General features: G+C 49.9%; 1 protein-coding gene across 2 annotated transcripts in view; it reads right to left on the bottom strand.

Moving 5' to 3' along the window:
• Positions 1–18,666, bottom strand: part of Abr (ABR activator of RhoGEF and GTPase) — a 196,302-nt gene that overhangs the window by 28,868 nt on the left and 148,768 nt on the right. For both annotated transcript variants that reach the window (XM_038326514.1, XM_038326515.2), the window contains 8 exons: positions 17,196–17,317; positions 14,718–14,883; positions 11,981–12,103; positions 11,500–11,575; positions 10,947–11,051; positions 9,980–10,054; positions 8,213–8,310; positions 7,720–7,851 (listed from right to left, as the gene is read on the bottom strand). In XM_038326514.1, the coding sequence (XP_038182442.1) occupies positions 7,720–7,851; positions 8,213–8,310; positions 9,980–10,054; positions 10,947–11,051; positions 11,500–11,575; positions 11,981–12,103; positions 14,718–14,883; positions 17,196–17,317 (897 nt within the window). The remainder of the gene's footprint in view (positions 1–7,719; positions 7,852–8,212; positions 8,311–9,979; positions 10,055–10,946; positions 11,052–11,499; positions 11,576–11,980; positions 12,104–14,717; positions 14,884–17,195; positions 17,318–18,666) is intronic.

Raw genomic sequence — 18,666 nt, 5'->3', positions numbered from 1 at the left:
AAAGTAGGAACTAGATCAGTTATTTTGATTTCTAGGAGGGCAAAGCAACAACCCCCACCTGAAAGGAAGCCTCCTGGTGTTCATCCAGGTCTGAGGAGACATGCTCTGAGAGGTCTCTATGCCCAGTTGTTGGCATCGAACCCACCTTCTGCTTCTGAGCCTGGGGGCCCCCAAACCAGAGCTGAGGGGATAGCACCCTTCCCATGGTTTGCAAGGGTGTTTCGAGGGCCTGAAAGAAGCAGATAGCGGATCTCGCTTCCTAGTGTGTCTCCTACCCTCAGAGATGGGGCTAGAGGAGGGGACCTTCCATCCACTTCCTGTCAAGTGCATCCTGTCTCTCCTGTCTTCAGGTCACCCGGGCAACGGAAGCGGTTCAGCGGAGGCTCGCACTCTCACAGGTCTGCCCATGCCCCCACAACAAATGTACCTCTACCCATTCTCCATGCCACCAACCAGACCAGCCTTGAAAAGCGACAGTAGGGCCACTGGGCCAGGGGAAAGGAATCTACAACAGCTGGAGCAGATGAGTTCCTGGCAGGACAATGGTCACCTAGATCCTTCCAGGGGATGGTGTACGAGGCAAGGAGCAAAACCAAGCTTGTTCTCATGTGCCTCCAGGACGATCGAGGGGTAGTGACTGTGGCAAAGGAAGGCACCCCACCTGGGGCAGCACCGAGAGCAGCTGGAAGCAGGGCCACAAAACGTGAACTTGGGACAGAGAGGAAGAGAGCTTAGAAGCTGCCTGGACACTCATAACTGGCACAGGCAGGAGGCAGGGAGAGAGTCTATCTTTCAGAAAAGCTATACCTATGTTCTAGGGCAGGGAGCTACAGGAGGCTGTGATGTGTGGACCAGATAGAGCAAAGGGACAAGAGGGGAAGAGGGCCACTGGCCGAGGCTTCCCCTCCCCGGCCCCCCAACTTCCAATTAAAACATGCCCTCTCCCAGGGAACAGGGAACTGGCTGTGGTCACCGTGTTTATAAACAAAGCCTAGCGGACAAACAGAACAAAGTGTCAAGGAGTTTCATTAACAGCCGTGTCATTTACTCAGGGAAAGACGATAGGTCACCTGGGCAGTGTCTCAGAACCAGGCTACCAGGGCAAGAGATGGCCCACATGGCTATTAGAGAGAGTCAAATGGGGACAACAGACCCTTCAGGGGCCAGAGGGTAGGCGTCAGTGGGGGAACCCTTGACTGCTGCTCCAGCAGGCTCCTGACCCATGCTCCCTTCAAGCTCTCCCTCTGCAGAGTAATTGAGACCAGAAGCAGCTCTCCCATAGCTGACAAAGGCCCCTTGTTCCAGGGCTCCTCAGACTGTTCTCTGAGCCAACAGAGAGCTGCCCTGAGAGAAGAGCCCAGCTGCTCTACACAGAACAGGGCTACCTCAGATCCTCTACCACAGCTGGTCTAACCTCATCACCTGAAGAGAACACCCCTGATGCTGCCACCCCAGCTCAAACACAGAGGACCCTCGCAGACAGTAGCCTCAGGAGGCGACTTCTTGACAAGATATACTCAGGATCCTGGAGTGGGGAGCAGCTGAACTTCCCAGCTCAGCGCAAAGGCCTCGTCATCACACAAGTAGTAAATGTTTCAGCCCCGTCCCAAGGGCGGCAGGAACTCAGTCAGGTCTTATCACAGCCCAGTTTACAGGCAAGAAAGCTGAGGCTGAGACACACGGGAGAACTCACTCCGTTCTCCCAAATTATGAACAAAAGGAGCAGGACGCAGAGCCTAGGATCTGTCTGGCCTCAAGGCCCCTTCAAAGCTGGCTGAAGGCGGAAAGGAGCAAATCCTCTCGTGGCTTCTTTACTATGCCGGGAAGTCCTGTTCCCACAGGATCCTCTGGTCTGTGCTTGTCACGTACAGGGTACCCAGCAAATTCAAGAACGAAGCAGTGAAAGGCATGGATGTGCACTCAGAGCTCTGACCTGCTCCTCCAGGTGGGACTCTAGTCCCTGTTATCTTACAAGGTGGCAGTGAAGAGTGGGAATAATTCCTACTTAACTGCTGAGGAAACGGAGGCTCACAAGGCCAAGGAACCAGGAATTAGTTCTCTGACCCACAGCCCAGGTCGTGGACACCACACTCAATGACAGCCAAGGGGAGAACGGATAGGAGAGCTGAGGAAGGAAAGGGAAGGGAAGGAGACAGAAGTGCTCCTTAGGGGGCTGAAGGTCAGAGGTGGCTTTCCCGCACCAAGTTCCTAGACTCCGTTTCCTGGGAGCATAAAACGCTGCTGGCTTTTCACAGGTGAAGCAACAATCACACGTGAGGCCAGGAGACCATGAAATCCCCACCTACAAGGACTAGGCTTTGGGTTTTTTTTTTCCACTTAAAACTGTGAGAGTCTAACGTGGAGCAAATGCAAATGTCCACAGATGGACAAGTGATAGATCCATTTATAAAATGCAGTACGTCCATAACAGTGAAGTATTACTCAGCCCTCAAAAGGAAGGAAAGGGGAAGGCGAGTGGGATAGGCAACAGCATGCGTGGACCCTGAAGGCATTACTCTAAGTGGTCAAATGAGGAGGGAAGAATGGTGGTTGTCAGAGGCTGGGGGAGGGGAGAAGGGCAGTGAGTGCTTAATGGGTGTGCAGTTGTCAGAGAAGGCGAAACGTTCCTCACGGTGGTGATGGCTACAAGAAAATGTATGACCAGAGTCCCCCACAGGCTGTCCTCTGACCTACACAGAGGTGCTGTGGCGAGCATACTCCTTCCTACCTACCTCTCTTTCCTGAGCAGAACATTCCTATAACTCTGCACTCAGGAGATAGAGGCAAGAGGATTAGAAATCCAAAGCCAGCCTTGGCTACACAGAGAATTTGAGGTCAGTCTGGGCTACATGAACCCCAGTATGAGGGAAAAGAAAATTACAAACGTTTAGATACTGTCAGATTTGCCAATTTGAGCACTGGAGGTAGGGGACCGGCCTTCATGACTTCCTCCATTTATTTATAAGAGCTCTGATCCCTTTTAAGTGGCCTGGTTGTAAATGTCAAAGAAATCCCCCTAGCTTGCCTTTCCCCTTCAGACCCACCAGCCATGACATGTTGGACCCTGGGAATATGCTAATCAGGCAGAGGGCAGGTCTCAGTTGGGGAGATCACATCTGGAGTCTGGAGTGGTGTGGCTGGAAATAGACTAGAATAAACATAAGAGGCGTCCCCCGAGAGCAGAAAACCCTGGGATGCTTCAGGGGGAGCTGTTACCCTGGCCTGGCTGAGCTGGGGAGGCCATCAGGGAGACAGACAGTGGCGGGCCTATACAGAAAATCCACTAGGAATGACCCCGTGGGTCTGGAAAGAAAGGGACGACCCCTAAGCCTGAAGAGAAATGGACCAAGCTTGTAAGGAGTTTCAATGAATCTCCAGTGGCAAAGGGCAGACGCCGAGAAGCCACACAGTCGCCATTCTACCTGCAGGCGAGCACTGCTGCTCACTCTTCCACCCAGTAGCCAACCACACTTGGCCAACTCTCGATGGGGTCCCTGAGCCTGTGAGACACTGTGGATGGCAGGCATGTCACTGTCATTTCTGGTCTTGGCTTCCTTCTTAAGACAGGAGGCCTCAAACCCCTCCCATGTGCCTGGCTCACAGCCCCTCCAGTTCAGGACAGGCTGGATGTCTTCATTTCCTGGGCCACTCCCTGCACATTCCTGCCCCTATGCGCGTGCCATGAGGGTCCCTCCCCCAAATGCCTGCCTCACTTCTGCTGACCCAGAACCTGCCCACTTGCTAAAGCAACAAAGCCTTAAGAGGGCAATTACCGTGGCTCTATGTAAACTGACCAAAGTATTTTCAACAATGTGCTTTTAAAAGGTATATCTAAAGACTATAGACAGGCCTAGACAGGGGTCTGTGATACTATGCCATGAAAATATAAAAAAACATAAAAAACACACACTGTGGTTGAGCCTACTTAAAGGTGGACACATCCAAGGGAGGGAAAAGGCACAGAATAGCATAATAAATGGTCTGTTCCAGGGCGGTAGGTCGGGGTGAGAAGGCTCTTGATTGTTAAGTCTCTTTACCATGACTGCAATTTTTCTTAATACAAACATCCTGTTTTTGGAATTAAAAGATTCGGTACTCTCAGATCCGTCTGGTCCCACATCCTCCTTGAAGCCTGCCCACCTCCAGCCCACGATGACTTTCTTCTCAAGTTTCCACACCATTCCTTCCACAGAGCAGTGGGGGCAGAAGAGCACCCTGGCAATGGGCTCTGGTGGCAGAGGCTGACTCTAAGTCAGGCTGGCTCTCCTGCCTTCACCTTGGCCACGTTATTTACCGTCACTGCCTGGATGTCCTCATCCTTACAACCCTTCCTGCCCACAAGGCACTGAGGAAAGACCCCGAGGCCATAGCTAAGGGCTTTCACAGTGCTGGATTCTTCCTCAGTGCCCTGTTGGCATCTTTTACTGCTCTCTGCTGACCTGGCATATAAAGGCATACCAGCCCTTCAATCTGACAGGGTACCCTGCAGTGTGGTGCTCACTACAGGGGCACTGTGATCTCCCACCTCCAAATTTATAATGATTGGCTCTTTTCCATGCCAAGTTCTAGGTGTCCTAGGCAGAAATGTCTGTGCCCAGAAATGACAGTACTCCAACCAAAGGCAGTCTGAGGCTCTTCTTATGCCAGACAGCAGACCATCACTCCAGCTCCTTGACCAGGCCAGTAGCCATGCCAAGACCTGGGCTGCAAGACTTCTTGATAAAGGACTAAGATGCAGAGACACAGCACCAAGCAGACAATGTGCCTTCTCTACATACTGTCAGCACAGGCACCTTGGCCTGAGGGTCCTCATCTGTGAAGTAGGACAGGGAGGTCACTGTCCTTGCAGAGCTGCAGCAGGATCACATCAGACAACACTTGGATACAAGCTTCCAAGAGCAGTCCCGGACACACTTGGTAGTGACTAGTGCTGCCCAATGTGTCTGTACTAAATGCTGCACCTGACCCAGTTTCCATGCTCTGCTACCATCACGGCCAGAAGAGAGCGAGCAACTCATCATAAAAGTGCTTAGCGCTCAGACGAGGGGTCCCTTCACTGGCCCCTGGCTGGGCTGTGTGGAGAGGACCTAGGGAGAAAGGGGCACAAGAGCGGGTTTTCTCTCCAGCTTCCTATTGAGCATCCTTAGGCCCTAGCTCCACGGTAACACCACCTCTGGTTCTGCCCCCCGCCGGGATCTACTGAAAGGAGCTAGGTGGGTTATCTTCCATAGACCTGAGGCAGCTATGGGGACAGGCTGTTCTACAGCTCGTTGGGGCTTGGCTATGTGGGACTGTTCAGTGCAGACTATCCATCCAGCCCGGCTACCCCGACGGCTCTGAGGCATAAGCCACAGCACGCCCTCCCCAGAGCATGGGAGACTGATGAGGGGGCTCCACGGCTCGGAGCCCAGGGCTGTGCTCGGAAGGTTGAGAGCTAGAGAACTTCAAAGGCCTCTAGAGGTTTTGGGCTTTGAGTCGCTGCCCACTCATTGGCCTGGTCAGCTGGCAGCAGGGACGTTTGTGTTTCTTTTAATATCAACTCCCAGGCATTTAACATTCCTCGAAGCTTAAACACAGAAACATTTCCCTTAGCAGAATGTGCTCTCTGCTTTGCCAAACACAACCTGGCAGCCTCCCCTCCCCCACTACCTCCATCTGCTCCTGTGTGCAAGAGTCAATGATTTATGGTGTTTCCTCTGGACCTGAGGAGCACAGTGAGGGCAGAGCAGCAGGGATGCCATCCAGGTGGGAGACTCCTGGCTCTGATATCTGAATTATAGAGAGGCCGTGGGTCATGATGCCCCCTGAGCTGGCTGCTCCTGCCACCCTTTCATTTCACAGCCATCAGTGGCCCAGGCAGCATGGCAGCTTCTCATAGCTCTTGGCTGCCTGTCTCCTAAAGCTGGCCAGGGCCTGGAACCCATTCCCTGCCTATTCCTTGGGCCTTGCCCAAGGGAGCAGAGATGGGATTCCTGCTACTTAAGAGGACATGTGACAGGGATTGAATTTAAAGAGCTTTCTGTCATCATCCCCATTTCTAAAACAATGAAGGGCTGGCACATGGTTGCCTAGCAGCACTGTCTCCCTGGAGACAGCGCCAAGGAACAGGGTGCAGGCCCCTCCGCATCAGGAAATCCGTGCTTAGGAACAAGAGGCAGATGGCTGGGCCTCTACTGGAGGGTACCACCCCTCTCCTCTCCTCAGAGACAAAATGCAAGAGCAATACAGGTGGGGGATGGGGACACCCACAGTTCCCAATGGCACCTAATCAAAATCCAGGTATAAAACTTCAGCTTCAACATGTACCAGAGAGCAATTGTTTCCTAACAAAAGGCCTAGAGAGATGACTCAGTGGTTAAGACCACTTAGAGGACCCAGGCTCAGTTCCCAGCACCCACATGGCAGCTCACAACCGTCCTTAACTTCAGGGAATCCAACACCCTCCTCTGGTTCTGTGGGCACGGGACACATACATGGTGAACACACACCATGCGGACAAAATATACATAAACATAAAATAAAAACAAAAATTTTAAAAAATGTGAAGTTCGGGGCTGGAGAGATGGCTCAGAGGTTACGAGCATTGCCTGCTCTTCCAAAGGTCCTGAGTTCAATTCCCAGCAACCACATGGTGGTTCACAACCATCTGTAATGAGATCTGGTGCCCTCTTCTGGCATGCAGGCATACACACAGACAGAATATTGTATACATAATAAATAAATAAATATCTTTTAAAAAAATGTGAAGTTCCCTGATCAAGACTAACTCAGTGTGCCTGCTGGGGTCAAGGGTTAAGAGACCTGGAGCAAGCCGGGCAGTGGTGGCGCACGCCTTTAATCCCAGCACTCGGGAGGCAGAGGCAGGCGGATCTCTGTGAGTTCGAGACCAGCCTGGTCTACAAGAGCTAGTTCCAGGACAGGCTCCAAAGCTACAGAGAAACCCTGTCTCGAAAAACAAAAACAAAAACAAAAAAACAAAAACAAAACAAAACAAAAAAAAAAAAAACAAGAGACCTGGAGCACCCATGCCTGTGGCCCAGCCTTGCCCTTACCTCCCTTGATTTCATGGTCACAGAATCTACAACCACTGTCTTAAGCATGAGGCCACAGTGTGAACGGCTCCACGCTAAATGTTATCCCTAAGTAGATAGCAGCCATCTTCAAAACTGGCACAATGTTCCAGAGATGAAAATACACACAGAACCTTTTACTTATTTCCATCTTCAGAGCACCAAGAAACACAACTGAGCCACGTGCACCCACCCTGAGGATCTGACTCTACTGATATTCCAAGGCCCCACCCCGGGACAGCGCCTCCCAACACAGGATGGACACAGCAGCCATTTGATAGAAGAGTGACAGTGGAGGACACGGGACTCTCCCGTCTCACGCTCATAGCAAACACGGCTCATTACAAACAGCCATCTCTTTTCCTGCTTACAACATCGTCGGGACGCTTGCCCACACAGTGTCGCACAAAAAGCCACCAACAGCCTGAAAGCAACCGTGAGAGCAAACCCCCCTTTTATCTGTCTATCTTGCAGAAACAGTGGTCTACCTGGGCCAGGTATAGTGGACTGGGGACTAGTATCTATGGGCAGCTGGGACACACCAAGGAGCCAACTTTGGGGATTGTGTTTCAACTTTGATGTACGAGAAGGACTCCTCCGCTGTACAACCCGGGCCCACAGCTCTCCAGGTCTCACCCTGGCTCCTTACCTGGATCTGCCCCTTGCCCATGATCTTGTCCACAATCTCATTGTTGTCTTTGTTGACCTTGGTCTTGTCATAGCACTTCTCATAGCACAGGATCCTCAGGGACTGTGACCCCTCCAGCTCAATTTCAAACTCCTGGTGACAGGAGGAAGGAACAAAGGGCCTTGAGACTCTGAAAGACTTGTAGCTTCCTGGCTTCCCAGTGTGAATGGGCCTTGGCTTTGCAAGGCTAAGGTAAACAGGACCCTGGAGGGCCACATCCCAAGACACAGAGGGGCGCTGGTACTTTCTAGAGTATCTTGAGACCTCTATGTGATGGGCAGAGTAGGGTATGGGAGACTCAGCTAAAACCCCCAGGACCCACTGCCCTAAACACTGGTCCAGGCAAAAAACTAATGAGAAGTAAGGGAGACACAGTTGGTCCAGCCAGTGACACAGCCACCCCCAGCAGAGGTATGTTCAATGACCAGCTGGGACACGAGCCTCCTCTACTCACCTCATCCCACTTGGGCTCTGTCGTGTCCCGAAACACCCTGGTTTTGGCTTTGCTGACAAAATAGCCAAAGGAATCCACCTCCAAAGTACAGTACAGATCTGTAGGGGAAGGACAGACATACCAAGTGAGGCCCGAACAGCCAGGAAGCAAAGGGGACAGGTTCTAAAGGGCAGGACCAGCGCTTTGGTATCCAGGGTACATGGATCCTACAACGTCTCTATGGACTACGTAACCTGGGCAGTCCTTGGAGCTTCAGCCTCCCATGTACAAAAGAGAAATTGTATTAGTGACCACAGGGAGATGCCAGGAGACCAGGGCAGGAAATGAGCCTTCAAAGGCCTCGAACATGCCAAGGCCCTGGCTACTCTCTTGTTTTTCTCTCGGTATGCTGTATGTGTTCTGTAAATTCAGTGTCCCTTTCTTCGAAGGACTCACAGCAGGAGAGGGAGATTATAAGGGACACAACAGCATGGCAGGTGCCAAGACTCACTTCACCCTGCTGGGGACACAAAGGGGAGGCCTGTTCACCCTGGAAGCATGGGGAGGTTTTCCAGCCATGCCGATTGAATGAATGGCTGTTTATGGGCCAATAGCACGTACTTGTTATGAAGAAGCAGGAGCCCTGAATTTCTGAGCCTGTGTGCTATTTTAAGTCATTTCACATCCCTATGACTCACAGTTCCTCATCCAGCAAACAGGAACTATAAACTGACTGGACAGAAGTAGCATGAGAAGTTTAACTCAAGATAGGTGTGGCGGTGTACACGCCTTTAATCCCAGCACTCAGGAGGCAGAGGCAGGTGGATCTCTGTGAGTTTGAGGCCAGCCTGGTCTACATAGCAAGTTCCATGCCAGCCAGAGCTACATAGCGAGACCTTGTCTAAAGAAAAAAATGTCCGAGATAAGGATACAGGGCCAAACATTTGCCCAGTATGTGCAGGAAATGAGGCTCCATCCCCAGAAGCCCCAAACACTGCGTACACATACAATAATAGGCCAATAAAAACAAATGTAATCGCCTTAATTTTTGTTTTTGAGGACATGGTAATATATTCCTTTAATCCCAGCACTCAGGAGGCTGAGGTAGAAGGATCTCTGTGAGTTTGAAGCAAGCCTGGTCTACATAGCAACAACCAGGACTACATAAAGATGGTCTCAAACAAAATTTAGAAGAAAAAAATACCTGTTTTCAATTTATTTTATTTATATGAGTGTTTTGCCTGCACATATGTCTATGTACCACGTATGTACCTGGTGCTTGTGGAGGCCAGAAGGCGGTGTCGGATCCCCTGGAACTGGAGTTACAGATGGTGGTGACCCACCATGTGGGTGCTGGGAACTGACCCCAGGTCTTCTGCAGGAGCAACAAGTGCTCCTAACTGCTGAGCCATCTCTCCAGGCCTGAGACTGCCTTTTATGGAGAAGTACGCTGAAGCTCAGGAAAGTTAAGAAATGAGCCCAGAGTCAGAGTTTGCAGTCACAAGACCTGGGTTTGGGTCTTAGGTGTCTGTAGCTCCAGAGGAAAATTCTGATGGACAGCAAATCTTGGAGACAGAGGGCAAAGGTGGCTTCGCCAACAAAAGGAACTAGCTTTAGACTTCGAGGGAAAGTCCTACAACGCCAGGCATATTAGCAGGGCCCCAGCTCGGGGAGATCAGAGTTGAGCAGCTGAGGGGAGGGAGCTTTACATAGTGGGACCATAGGGACTTGCTATGAAAAATGGACAGGGGCCACTCAACTTCTTTCTAGGGTTGAGGGGACACTTACTGGCTGATTGTTTAAACCCCTTGGCGGAGTGGACGATGACATGAAGGAAGCCATACAATCCTGGAGACTCGTCATCTGCAAGAGAGCAAAGACTGGAGGATAGAGGTGTCAGAAGGAAGGCCGACAAGGGGCCTTGATTCACAGCGCCACCTGGTGGCCATCTGAGAAACAAGGTCAAAGCCCACTGTTTCCCCACAGCGTGACCTAGGAAGAGAGGGGCCCTTCTCCCCTCTGTTCAGACTGGGAACTAGAACAAATATCTTAGGCCAGTCATTTAGTACCTTCCCTCCCTCAGAACATAGCTTATCCCAAGGCTGCCCTCCTCTGCCCTAATCTTTAAAAATGGAAATGAACTGATTTGAGTCACTTTGTTCTAATGAAAAGGAAAAGGCTCAGAGGAAGTCTTGGGCCTTGTCTGGGACACAAAGGTCCCCAGGTGAGCCTGAAATCCCAGCACTGGGAAAAGCAGACACCCTCCCAGCACTAGAGAGTGCTCTGGGCCAGTTTCCAGTCTCATCACAGCTCTCCCTGCTTAGAACCCTCCTGTAGGCTCCTAGAATTACAGCACCACCCCAAACTCCCTTGCTTGGTACTCAAGGCCTTCCAAATCTACCTCCAAAAACACCTGTCCTGATTTCTTATGTCCTTCTCCAGTCTGTCTACTGTCTTGCCCTCCCGCCCCCGCCCCATCCTGCAGTCTTTTACTGACTGGGAGACTTCCTCAGGAACTCAACACCACCCCAGTGCTCCACAGCGCAGATTTTTCTCTCAGACTAAATGGGGCCAAGAACACCTGCGCCCTTGAGAGAGTACCTTCCATTTAAAATCCCTGTGTACCAGCCACACTGGGCAGAGAGATCAGCCATTAGCAGCCACGTCTATCCTCCTTCGTCCTTGTAGAAGACCCTTAGCAAGGCTCTAGTAGCCTGGACTTGCTGGCTGGGCAGCCTGGAGTTCCAAGTCTTACCATCTTTATTGCTGGTAACAGGGATGTTGTGCACAGTCCTAAGCTTGAAGCAGGATCCCGTGAGCACCTGTAGCTCCACAGAACTTAGAACAAAGGCCTGGAGATCTGTGGGAGGAGCCAAGAGGGGACAGAGCTTCACTAAAGGTCCATAGGACCTGCTGCTCTTCCTTGAAGATGCTTTAGGAAATCAGCTGAGTTTCTGGTGTGGGAGATGCTTCTCTGTGCAGAGGGGATGTCCTGCAGGTATTCACATGAGCACAGCTGTGGGTGCTGTGAGAGGCAAAGTAAGTAAGTAAAGGAGCTCATGTGTGTGAGCGGGAAGCAAGAGGAGGGAGGACACCCATCCAGAGCCCTGGGTAGCCTGTTAGGAATTCGCTGTGTGCCTTAATCAGGCCTAAACTGAGAGTAACATCCCAAGAACGCTACCTCCTGGCATCTTAAGAGGTAACTATGAGGGCTGAAGAGACACTGGACATGGTAAGATGGGAAAGACACAAAGCCTTCTGCTGCCAAGGACTCCTTCAGAACAGTGTGGGGCTGGGTGGGACTTTACCCTTCTTCTGTAGCTTCTGGATGGCCTCTCTCCACTCCGACCTCTCATAGTCGGAGGACAGAAGAAACAGGTAACTCTGGAGGGAGAGAGAAGAGTTCAGCAGAGTGAACACAGCTGGACAAAGTGCACCCCCAACTTCTAGGCTTCCCATCAAAGACGCCTCTTATTCAGGCCCCTCAGAGGCTGAAGGAGGCAGGGAGGGTGGGGCTGTCCTTGTAGGAAGCCAATAACAAGAGTGGCAGCAGCAGTGCCAATGGTGGCCAGCAGAGGGCAGTAGGTTCCTGTTAGCACAGAGAGCGTGTCTAGGGGTTAGAGCTGTGGCAGCTTTCTTGGGATACGGGGTGGGGGGGTGGGGGGGGGGGGGGGGGGGGGGGGGGGGGGGTGTCCCAGCGTCTGACCCTGATTCCCATGGGTCAGTGCCAGAAGCCTTGGAGAGTGGGCAGCCCTGAAACAGGTAACCCTCCACCCTTCTCCTCCTGACCTTTCCATTCCGATTGTGTATCCGGAACGGGATTGTGGGGGAATTGAGCAGCAGCAAGAACTCATTCTCAAACATCTTCTTTTTTAGGCGCTCAATGGCTCGGCTCTGTCCCTTGTTGGCTTTCTGCGGGAGACAAGACACGGGTGTTCTCCCTCATACAAAGACTTCACGTCTCACTCAGCACAACATTCTCCTGTGTGTTCATTGGGTTTATTTGCTGTATTTCATGAGGTTTTGATATCTAGAGCCTAGGAATGCACCTCCCAAGAGCCAGCTAATCCCTAACTAACCCTTCTGTGAGTTTATCAATTACATGCAACTAACACGATGTGGCCCCAGTCCCAACATTCACTGGCAGGCCAGACAACTAGACCACCCCAAAGCCAGAGTCCCCCAAAGTAAGGGCTCGTCTCACAGATTCTGTAAGAGACCTCCCACACTCTACCCCGTGACTCAATGGCCTCTATTAGAAAGCCCTCAGATACCTTTCAGCTCTGAATCCCAGCTGCTGGCCTGACTGCTGGGCCTCTAAGCCTGGTCTGTGGTCCCACAAGCTGCCAAAGCTTGCCCTGCTCGCTAACAAGTTTGCTCCGCACTGCCCAAGTAGCTTTCTCCAACTTTCCAACTTTCTATTTCATCAAGGAAGATTTCTGTGCCTTAGAACCTCGGGGGCACTGAAATCCCCAAGCTCTTTAATTTGGATTAACTTCATCCTTTTTCCTTCGTGGATGCGTATGATGTGCATGTATGTGATCACGTGTGCTCACATGCATGTGTCGACCTTAAGTCTTGATAGCCAGCTAGTTCTTGGTAATTCTAAGTGCTGGAATTACAGAAGGGCCGCTCCACTCAGCCATTCTGTACATGGGCTCTATTTATCTGAACTCTGGTTTTCTTGCTTGCATGGCAAGCACTTGAACCACTGAGCCGTCTCCCTAGCCCTTAACGTCTGGCAAACTCTAACAAACCCTGTAGCCAGCCCTGTGCCAGTGGCTCTCACATTCTGGAGGAAGAAAGTAATCAACCTTCTCAGAGGTGGCTCTGCCAAATGCATGCACACATCTGCCCAGCCATGTCACTTGCAGAGACTCCAGACACAGGGCAGTGATGTGCACTGTAGACCCGCCTCCTATGGGGGAAGGAACCAGGAACAATCCAAGTGCACAAATATATGTTTGACAGTGGAGACAGAATACACTGTAGCTGCTAAAGGGAATCTGACAGTCCGGAGTTCCAGGTGTAATTCTGTGAGGAGCTTAGAAACTGCCAGAACAGGACACGTGTTGTCCTTGTGATGCCTCCCCCTGTACACTTTACGTTGTTAACAATGTAAGGGGAGTGAGAATCAATTTTACTCTTCCTATTAGTACTGTAAGCATTTATTACACTGGCAACTAGAAAAATGAATTTTAAAATGTGTTATTATATTTACTTACTTATTTTTGATTTTTTGAGACAGGATTTCTTTGTGTAACAGTCCTAGTTGATCTAGAACTCACTCTGTAGACCAGGCTGGCTTCAAACTCAGAGATCTGTCTCCCTCTGCCTCCCAAGTCTGGGATTAAAGGTGTGTGCCATTGCCATCTGGCTTAAAAATTATTAGTATGGCCAGCAAGATGGCTCAGAGGGTAAACGTGAAGGAGTCCACTCTTTCCCTTCCATCATGTCGGTCCTGGGGACTGAACTTGGGCATTCAGGTTTGGGAAAGTGCTTTTACCTACTGAGACACCTCACCTGCCCCAAAGTAAGGCTACACATTTTCCTCTAAAACATTGCTTTGGTCTCATTCCATGATTTTTGGTTTGCTGTAACTTAATTAGTTTTAAAAAGATTTATTTATTATATATACAGGGTTCTATCTGCATGTATGCCTGCAGGCCAGAAGAGGGCACCAGATCTCATTACAGATGGTTGTGAGCCACCATGTGGTTGCTGGGAATTGAACTCAGGACCTCTAGAATCTTAACCGCCATCTCTCCAGCCCATAATTTCATTTTTTATGCACTTCTAAATAGTTTTCAGTTTCTATTTTGATCCCCTTAACTTTCTAGTTATTTTGTACAACTTTTCTACAGTATGTCCATGAATATGACCCACACAGGCTTTATCAGGTTTTAAAAGATTAGCTTATGTGTAGCAAGAATCTCAGGGTCTTTTTTTTGTTTTTAAGATTTATTTATTTTTTATTTTCTTTGCATCTGTGTTTTGCCTGCATGTATGTCTGGGAAGGTGTCAGAGCCCCTGGAACTGGAGTTACAGACAGTTGTGAGCTGCCATATGGGGGCTGGGAATTGAACCCAGGTCCTCTGGAAGAACAGCCAATGCTCTTAACCACTGAGCCATCTCTCCAGCCCGGGAATCTCCGCTTTCTTTCTTAGCATGCACTTCAGTCCTAACAGAGGAGGGTGGCCAACTGTGGTGCCCGGGTTCCCTCTCCCTATTTATTTGCCTTTCAGAGGTGTCAGCTTCTCACGGGGCCTCCTGTGCTCTTCGGGTTGTTTTTTCTCAAGAAAGCCTCTCATCCCTCTTCTTTCTCTCCTTTTCTACATTGTTCAACAAACACAGTTACTGAGGAAACCTTCCATAATTAAACCCACTCGGTTCTAAGCAGCCTCCCCTCAGCACTGACACACACAGGCAGGGGCTCCCATTCTTGAACCCTGCCTCCCTTATCACACCCTTGAATTGGCAGCCCGCCCACCCCCACCTCCCCAGAACACCCAGGCCATGCACATACCTCCTTCTGAATCTCACTCTTGAGGGCAGAGATCTTCATTTTCATGTCCTCTAGCTCGTGGTCTGGGAAGGGGTGGACCTGGGGACTGGCCTCTGACTCCTCCGGGGATGGGAACACTAAGTCAGCCAGGGGGATGTACCACTTACAGTCATATTGCTGATGCTTTCTGTAAGCAAGCAGGAGACATGAGCTAAGCAAAGCAGCCTCTTCAATGCAAACTGCTCACCCAGAGCAAAAATCTACCCACAAAGGGATCTGCTGAGACTCATGGGAGGCAGAAACACTCCCTGCCCTTGAGGACTTCAAGCACACACACGGGAGCATTGAGAATCAGGTCTGGGTGAGCCAGCTGCGAGGCCTGTTCTTCACCTTGATAGTCTTTCATCCAGTAGGACTGATGCTTCTAAATATCTAAATCACTGTGTATCAAGAAGAAGAAGCCGTGCAGGCGGGGCTCATGCTTTCCTATCACGAGCCTCACACCCTGCCAGCTCCTCAGTCTATACGTCCTGAAGCTCGCATCCATTGTCCTTTACAGCAGGGATGTGCTACAGATGCTATTCTGAATGCCAGTTCTGATCCACAGAGATCATACAGAGCCCTGAGTTGAGGGTTACAAAACAACTTGGTGGCACATGACTTTAACCCCAGCACTCAGAGGCAGAGACAGGCAGAGCTCCATAAATTCAAGGCCAGTCAATCAGTCAATTGGTCAAGAAAGCAAGCTAGCTACACCTACACCTAGTGGGAAAGGATGCTATGGTTGATTATTAATATCTGCTGTGGAAGAAGGAGTGAAGGTGGAGGGAGCTGCATGTCTTGTTAGTCATGCTGCAGACCCTGTCCCTTCCCCACTCCCTTCCCACAGGCACTGGGCTCATAAACATAAGAAAGGAGCATAAACCCAGTGCACTGCTTACTACCAGCTTCTCTGCGGTCTACTTCTTGGGAGTCACGTCCTCAACCATAATAACCTCCTCCCTGCTTTGACTTCCTCTGAGAATTAGATTTGTTCCCAATTCTAGTCCCTTATGTTTCAATAAGTACACAGATCTTCCTCTATAGTGTGAGGCAACATACTTAGCACATAATAGGATATAAATGTAGATGGAAAAATATGTGTACAAATATGGAGCAACTTTTTCTTGTCATGCACAGAGTGTATCCACACTACTGAACAGGAATTGAAAAAGAGCTTCCAAGTTAGAGTAGGGTTCAAATTCCATCTCTTCCACTTCTAGCTGTGTGACTTTAGGCAACTTACTTGCCTTCTCTATGACTTCTGACTGTGAGAGAGGAAATAGTAACCACTTTGTGAAGATGGTAGAAGATTAGAAACAATGTATCTGAGGCATTTGTCACAGCACCTGGAGTGGCTGGAAACCCTCATTAAATGGCAGCAGATGTAATAGTCACAGAATCATAGTTAGCACAAACTTTGTCAAGCCAGGAATGGTAGCGCACGCCTTTAATTCCAGCACTCGAGAGGCAGAGGTAGGCGGATCTCTCAGTCTACAGGCTAGCCTGGGTCTACAGAGTGAGTTCCAGGACAGCCAGGGCTACACAGCGAAACTCTGCCTCGAAAAACAAAAACAAAACAAAACTTTGTCGAATTCTTGAGTAAATTATGGCACAGCCACTTAATATCACACAGAAAAGTAAAGCAGTGGTTGTGACAGCAGTAAGAAAAATGCTTTTATGGCAAGGAATATTAAAGGCAGAGCCCAAGCTAGATGAAGTGGCGCAAACCTGTAATCTAAATACTCAGGAGGCAGAGGCAGCAGCTCTCTATGAGTTCAAGGCCTACATATTGAGTTCCAGGACAGTCAGAGCTACATAGTGAGATACTGTCTTGAAAATACCAAAAAATTAAAAAGCAGATCCCGGGGCTGGAGAGATGGCTCAGAGGTTAAGAGCACTGACTGCTCTTCCAGAGGTCCTGAGTTCAATTCCCAGCAACCACATGGTGGCTCACAGCCATCTATAATGAGATCTGGTGCCCTCTTCTGGCATGCAAGCATACATGGAAGGAATGTTGTATACATAATAATAAATCTTATAAAAAAAACTTTAAAAAAAAATAAAAAAAATAAAAAGCAGATCCCCAAATTGGGCATTCTGTTAGCACAACTATGAGAAAAAAAAAATACAGGAAAGAAATATAGTCACAGAAGACTTAATGCTTATATTCAAGTAGGTTATTTTCTCCTGTAATATATTATCTTTATAATTAAAACAACAGGATTTCTTGTTAGAAGAGACTATAGAGTAAAACTGAATTGAACATACATGTGTTGGTCTCACACTGTAACCCTGGAAGCCTTCAACTTATTGTGATCTTTCTGTGTTAGCCTTCCTACAGATAGGAGCCACTACTCCTGGCTGGCTAACATGCCTGACAGATGGCACAAGCTGCTGAGGATTCCATATGGGGCACTCCAGTTGTCCCGACTGTGGCCCCACCCCCCACATTCTTACCCTGCAGAGGTCTTCTTCAGCTTGGCACACAGTAGGACATCCGTGAAGAGAAAGACGTGCCGCAGTTTCCGGGAGCTCTCAGACATCTCTACCAGGAAGCCGTCCTTCACCAGCTGCCGAGTCTGAGGGAGACAGGACACCCCCACCTGCTCAGAGCCCAGACCCTGCCCTTCTCAGCTGTGCTCCCCTCTAATCTCAGATTCACTGTCTGTACAGCTGAGAGGGTGGCATCTGCCTTGTGAAGCAGCGTTCACCGTGGAACAGCATAGCGCAGGGGCACACAGTACATGTTTAACGTAACTCCATAACCGCGCCCTCTCCCAGCTTCCCCTGGATAAAAACTCTCCAGAATGACTTGGTTTCTCCATCGTTGGCCATGAACGCCTCCAGCCTCACAGTCCCTCCCAATGGAGAGTTTGATCCAGTTTCAGCTCATCTTGCCCAGCAAACCCACTCAGATTCGTCTGTGCTACTTCTCAGCAGATTCTTCAACTTATGGATGACAGACCCTGGGATTCCCCAAGGGGGTGGGGGGATGGGGACTGCAGTGATCAGGCCAGTCAGAAGCATTTCGCTGCACATGAGACATGTACTGTTTCCTCCCTGCCGCCCTCAGAGCTGGCGGGCTTCTCTGGAGCCGTCATCATTTATTCCAGCCTTCTCTGTGTGCACTATATACTGTGTGACCTACATACTCTATTTTGTCTGTGGGAGAGCATGCTGAGAGGATATGATTAAGACAACCCAAGACTGATAGTGCTCTATGCCTTCTAGAGATTGTTTTCAGATATCCCCAGAGAAGACAAACTAGTGCCATTTTCTGAGGTGCTGCAAACCAGGTCTGGGAATTGCGCACAGACAGCTCCATGCCCCATTAGTCATGCGCCAGACCCTGTCCCTCATTACTTCCCTTCCCAGCAGACATGGACGGCCCATAATGTAACACGGGAACATAAACCCAGTCAGCCTTTCCTCCTAAATGCTCCTTAATTATCTCGATTAGACAGAAGGCACTGAATCTAGGCCAGACCGGTGACCCCTGAGGGTCACAGTCTCCCCAATTCTTCACACTGCTTTCCCACTTGTCCATCAGGAAGCTTCCCACACCACCCCAGGGGAGCCGAAAAGTCACATCTAGGTGTTTTCAAGGACATTACAGCAGCTGGGTGGCCTATACCATCTCCAGGACTAGTGTTTTCTGTTGTTAGACCCATTGCCTTGCTCTGGCTTCTCTCAGAGGCTCCCTGAGAGCATCATCCCAATGGGAAAAAGGTGTGTCAAGAATGAGGTACCCAGAGGCCCCAGCTTCTGGTGGGGGCAATGTGTCAAGTTTTACAGCCCAGTAAACATCTTATTCTGACCCTTCTGTTTGAGGATCTCTGTGCCAGCCTCAGAGATTGGTTAGACTCAGTTTGCTTTTCTATCTTACCAGGTTATTATAGGGACCAATGAGACAACAGCCTTAAACTTC

Source organism: Arvicola amphibius, chromosome 4, assembly GCF_903992535.2.
Source record: "Arvicola amphibius chromosome 4, mArvAmp1.2, whole genome shotgun sequence".
NCBI lineage: Eukaryota > Metazoa > Chordata > Mammalia > Rodentia > Cricetidae > Arvicola > Arvicola amphibius.
This window is presented reverse-complemented; position numbering and strand designations above follow the sequence as displayed.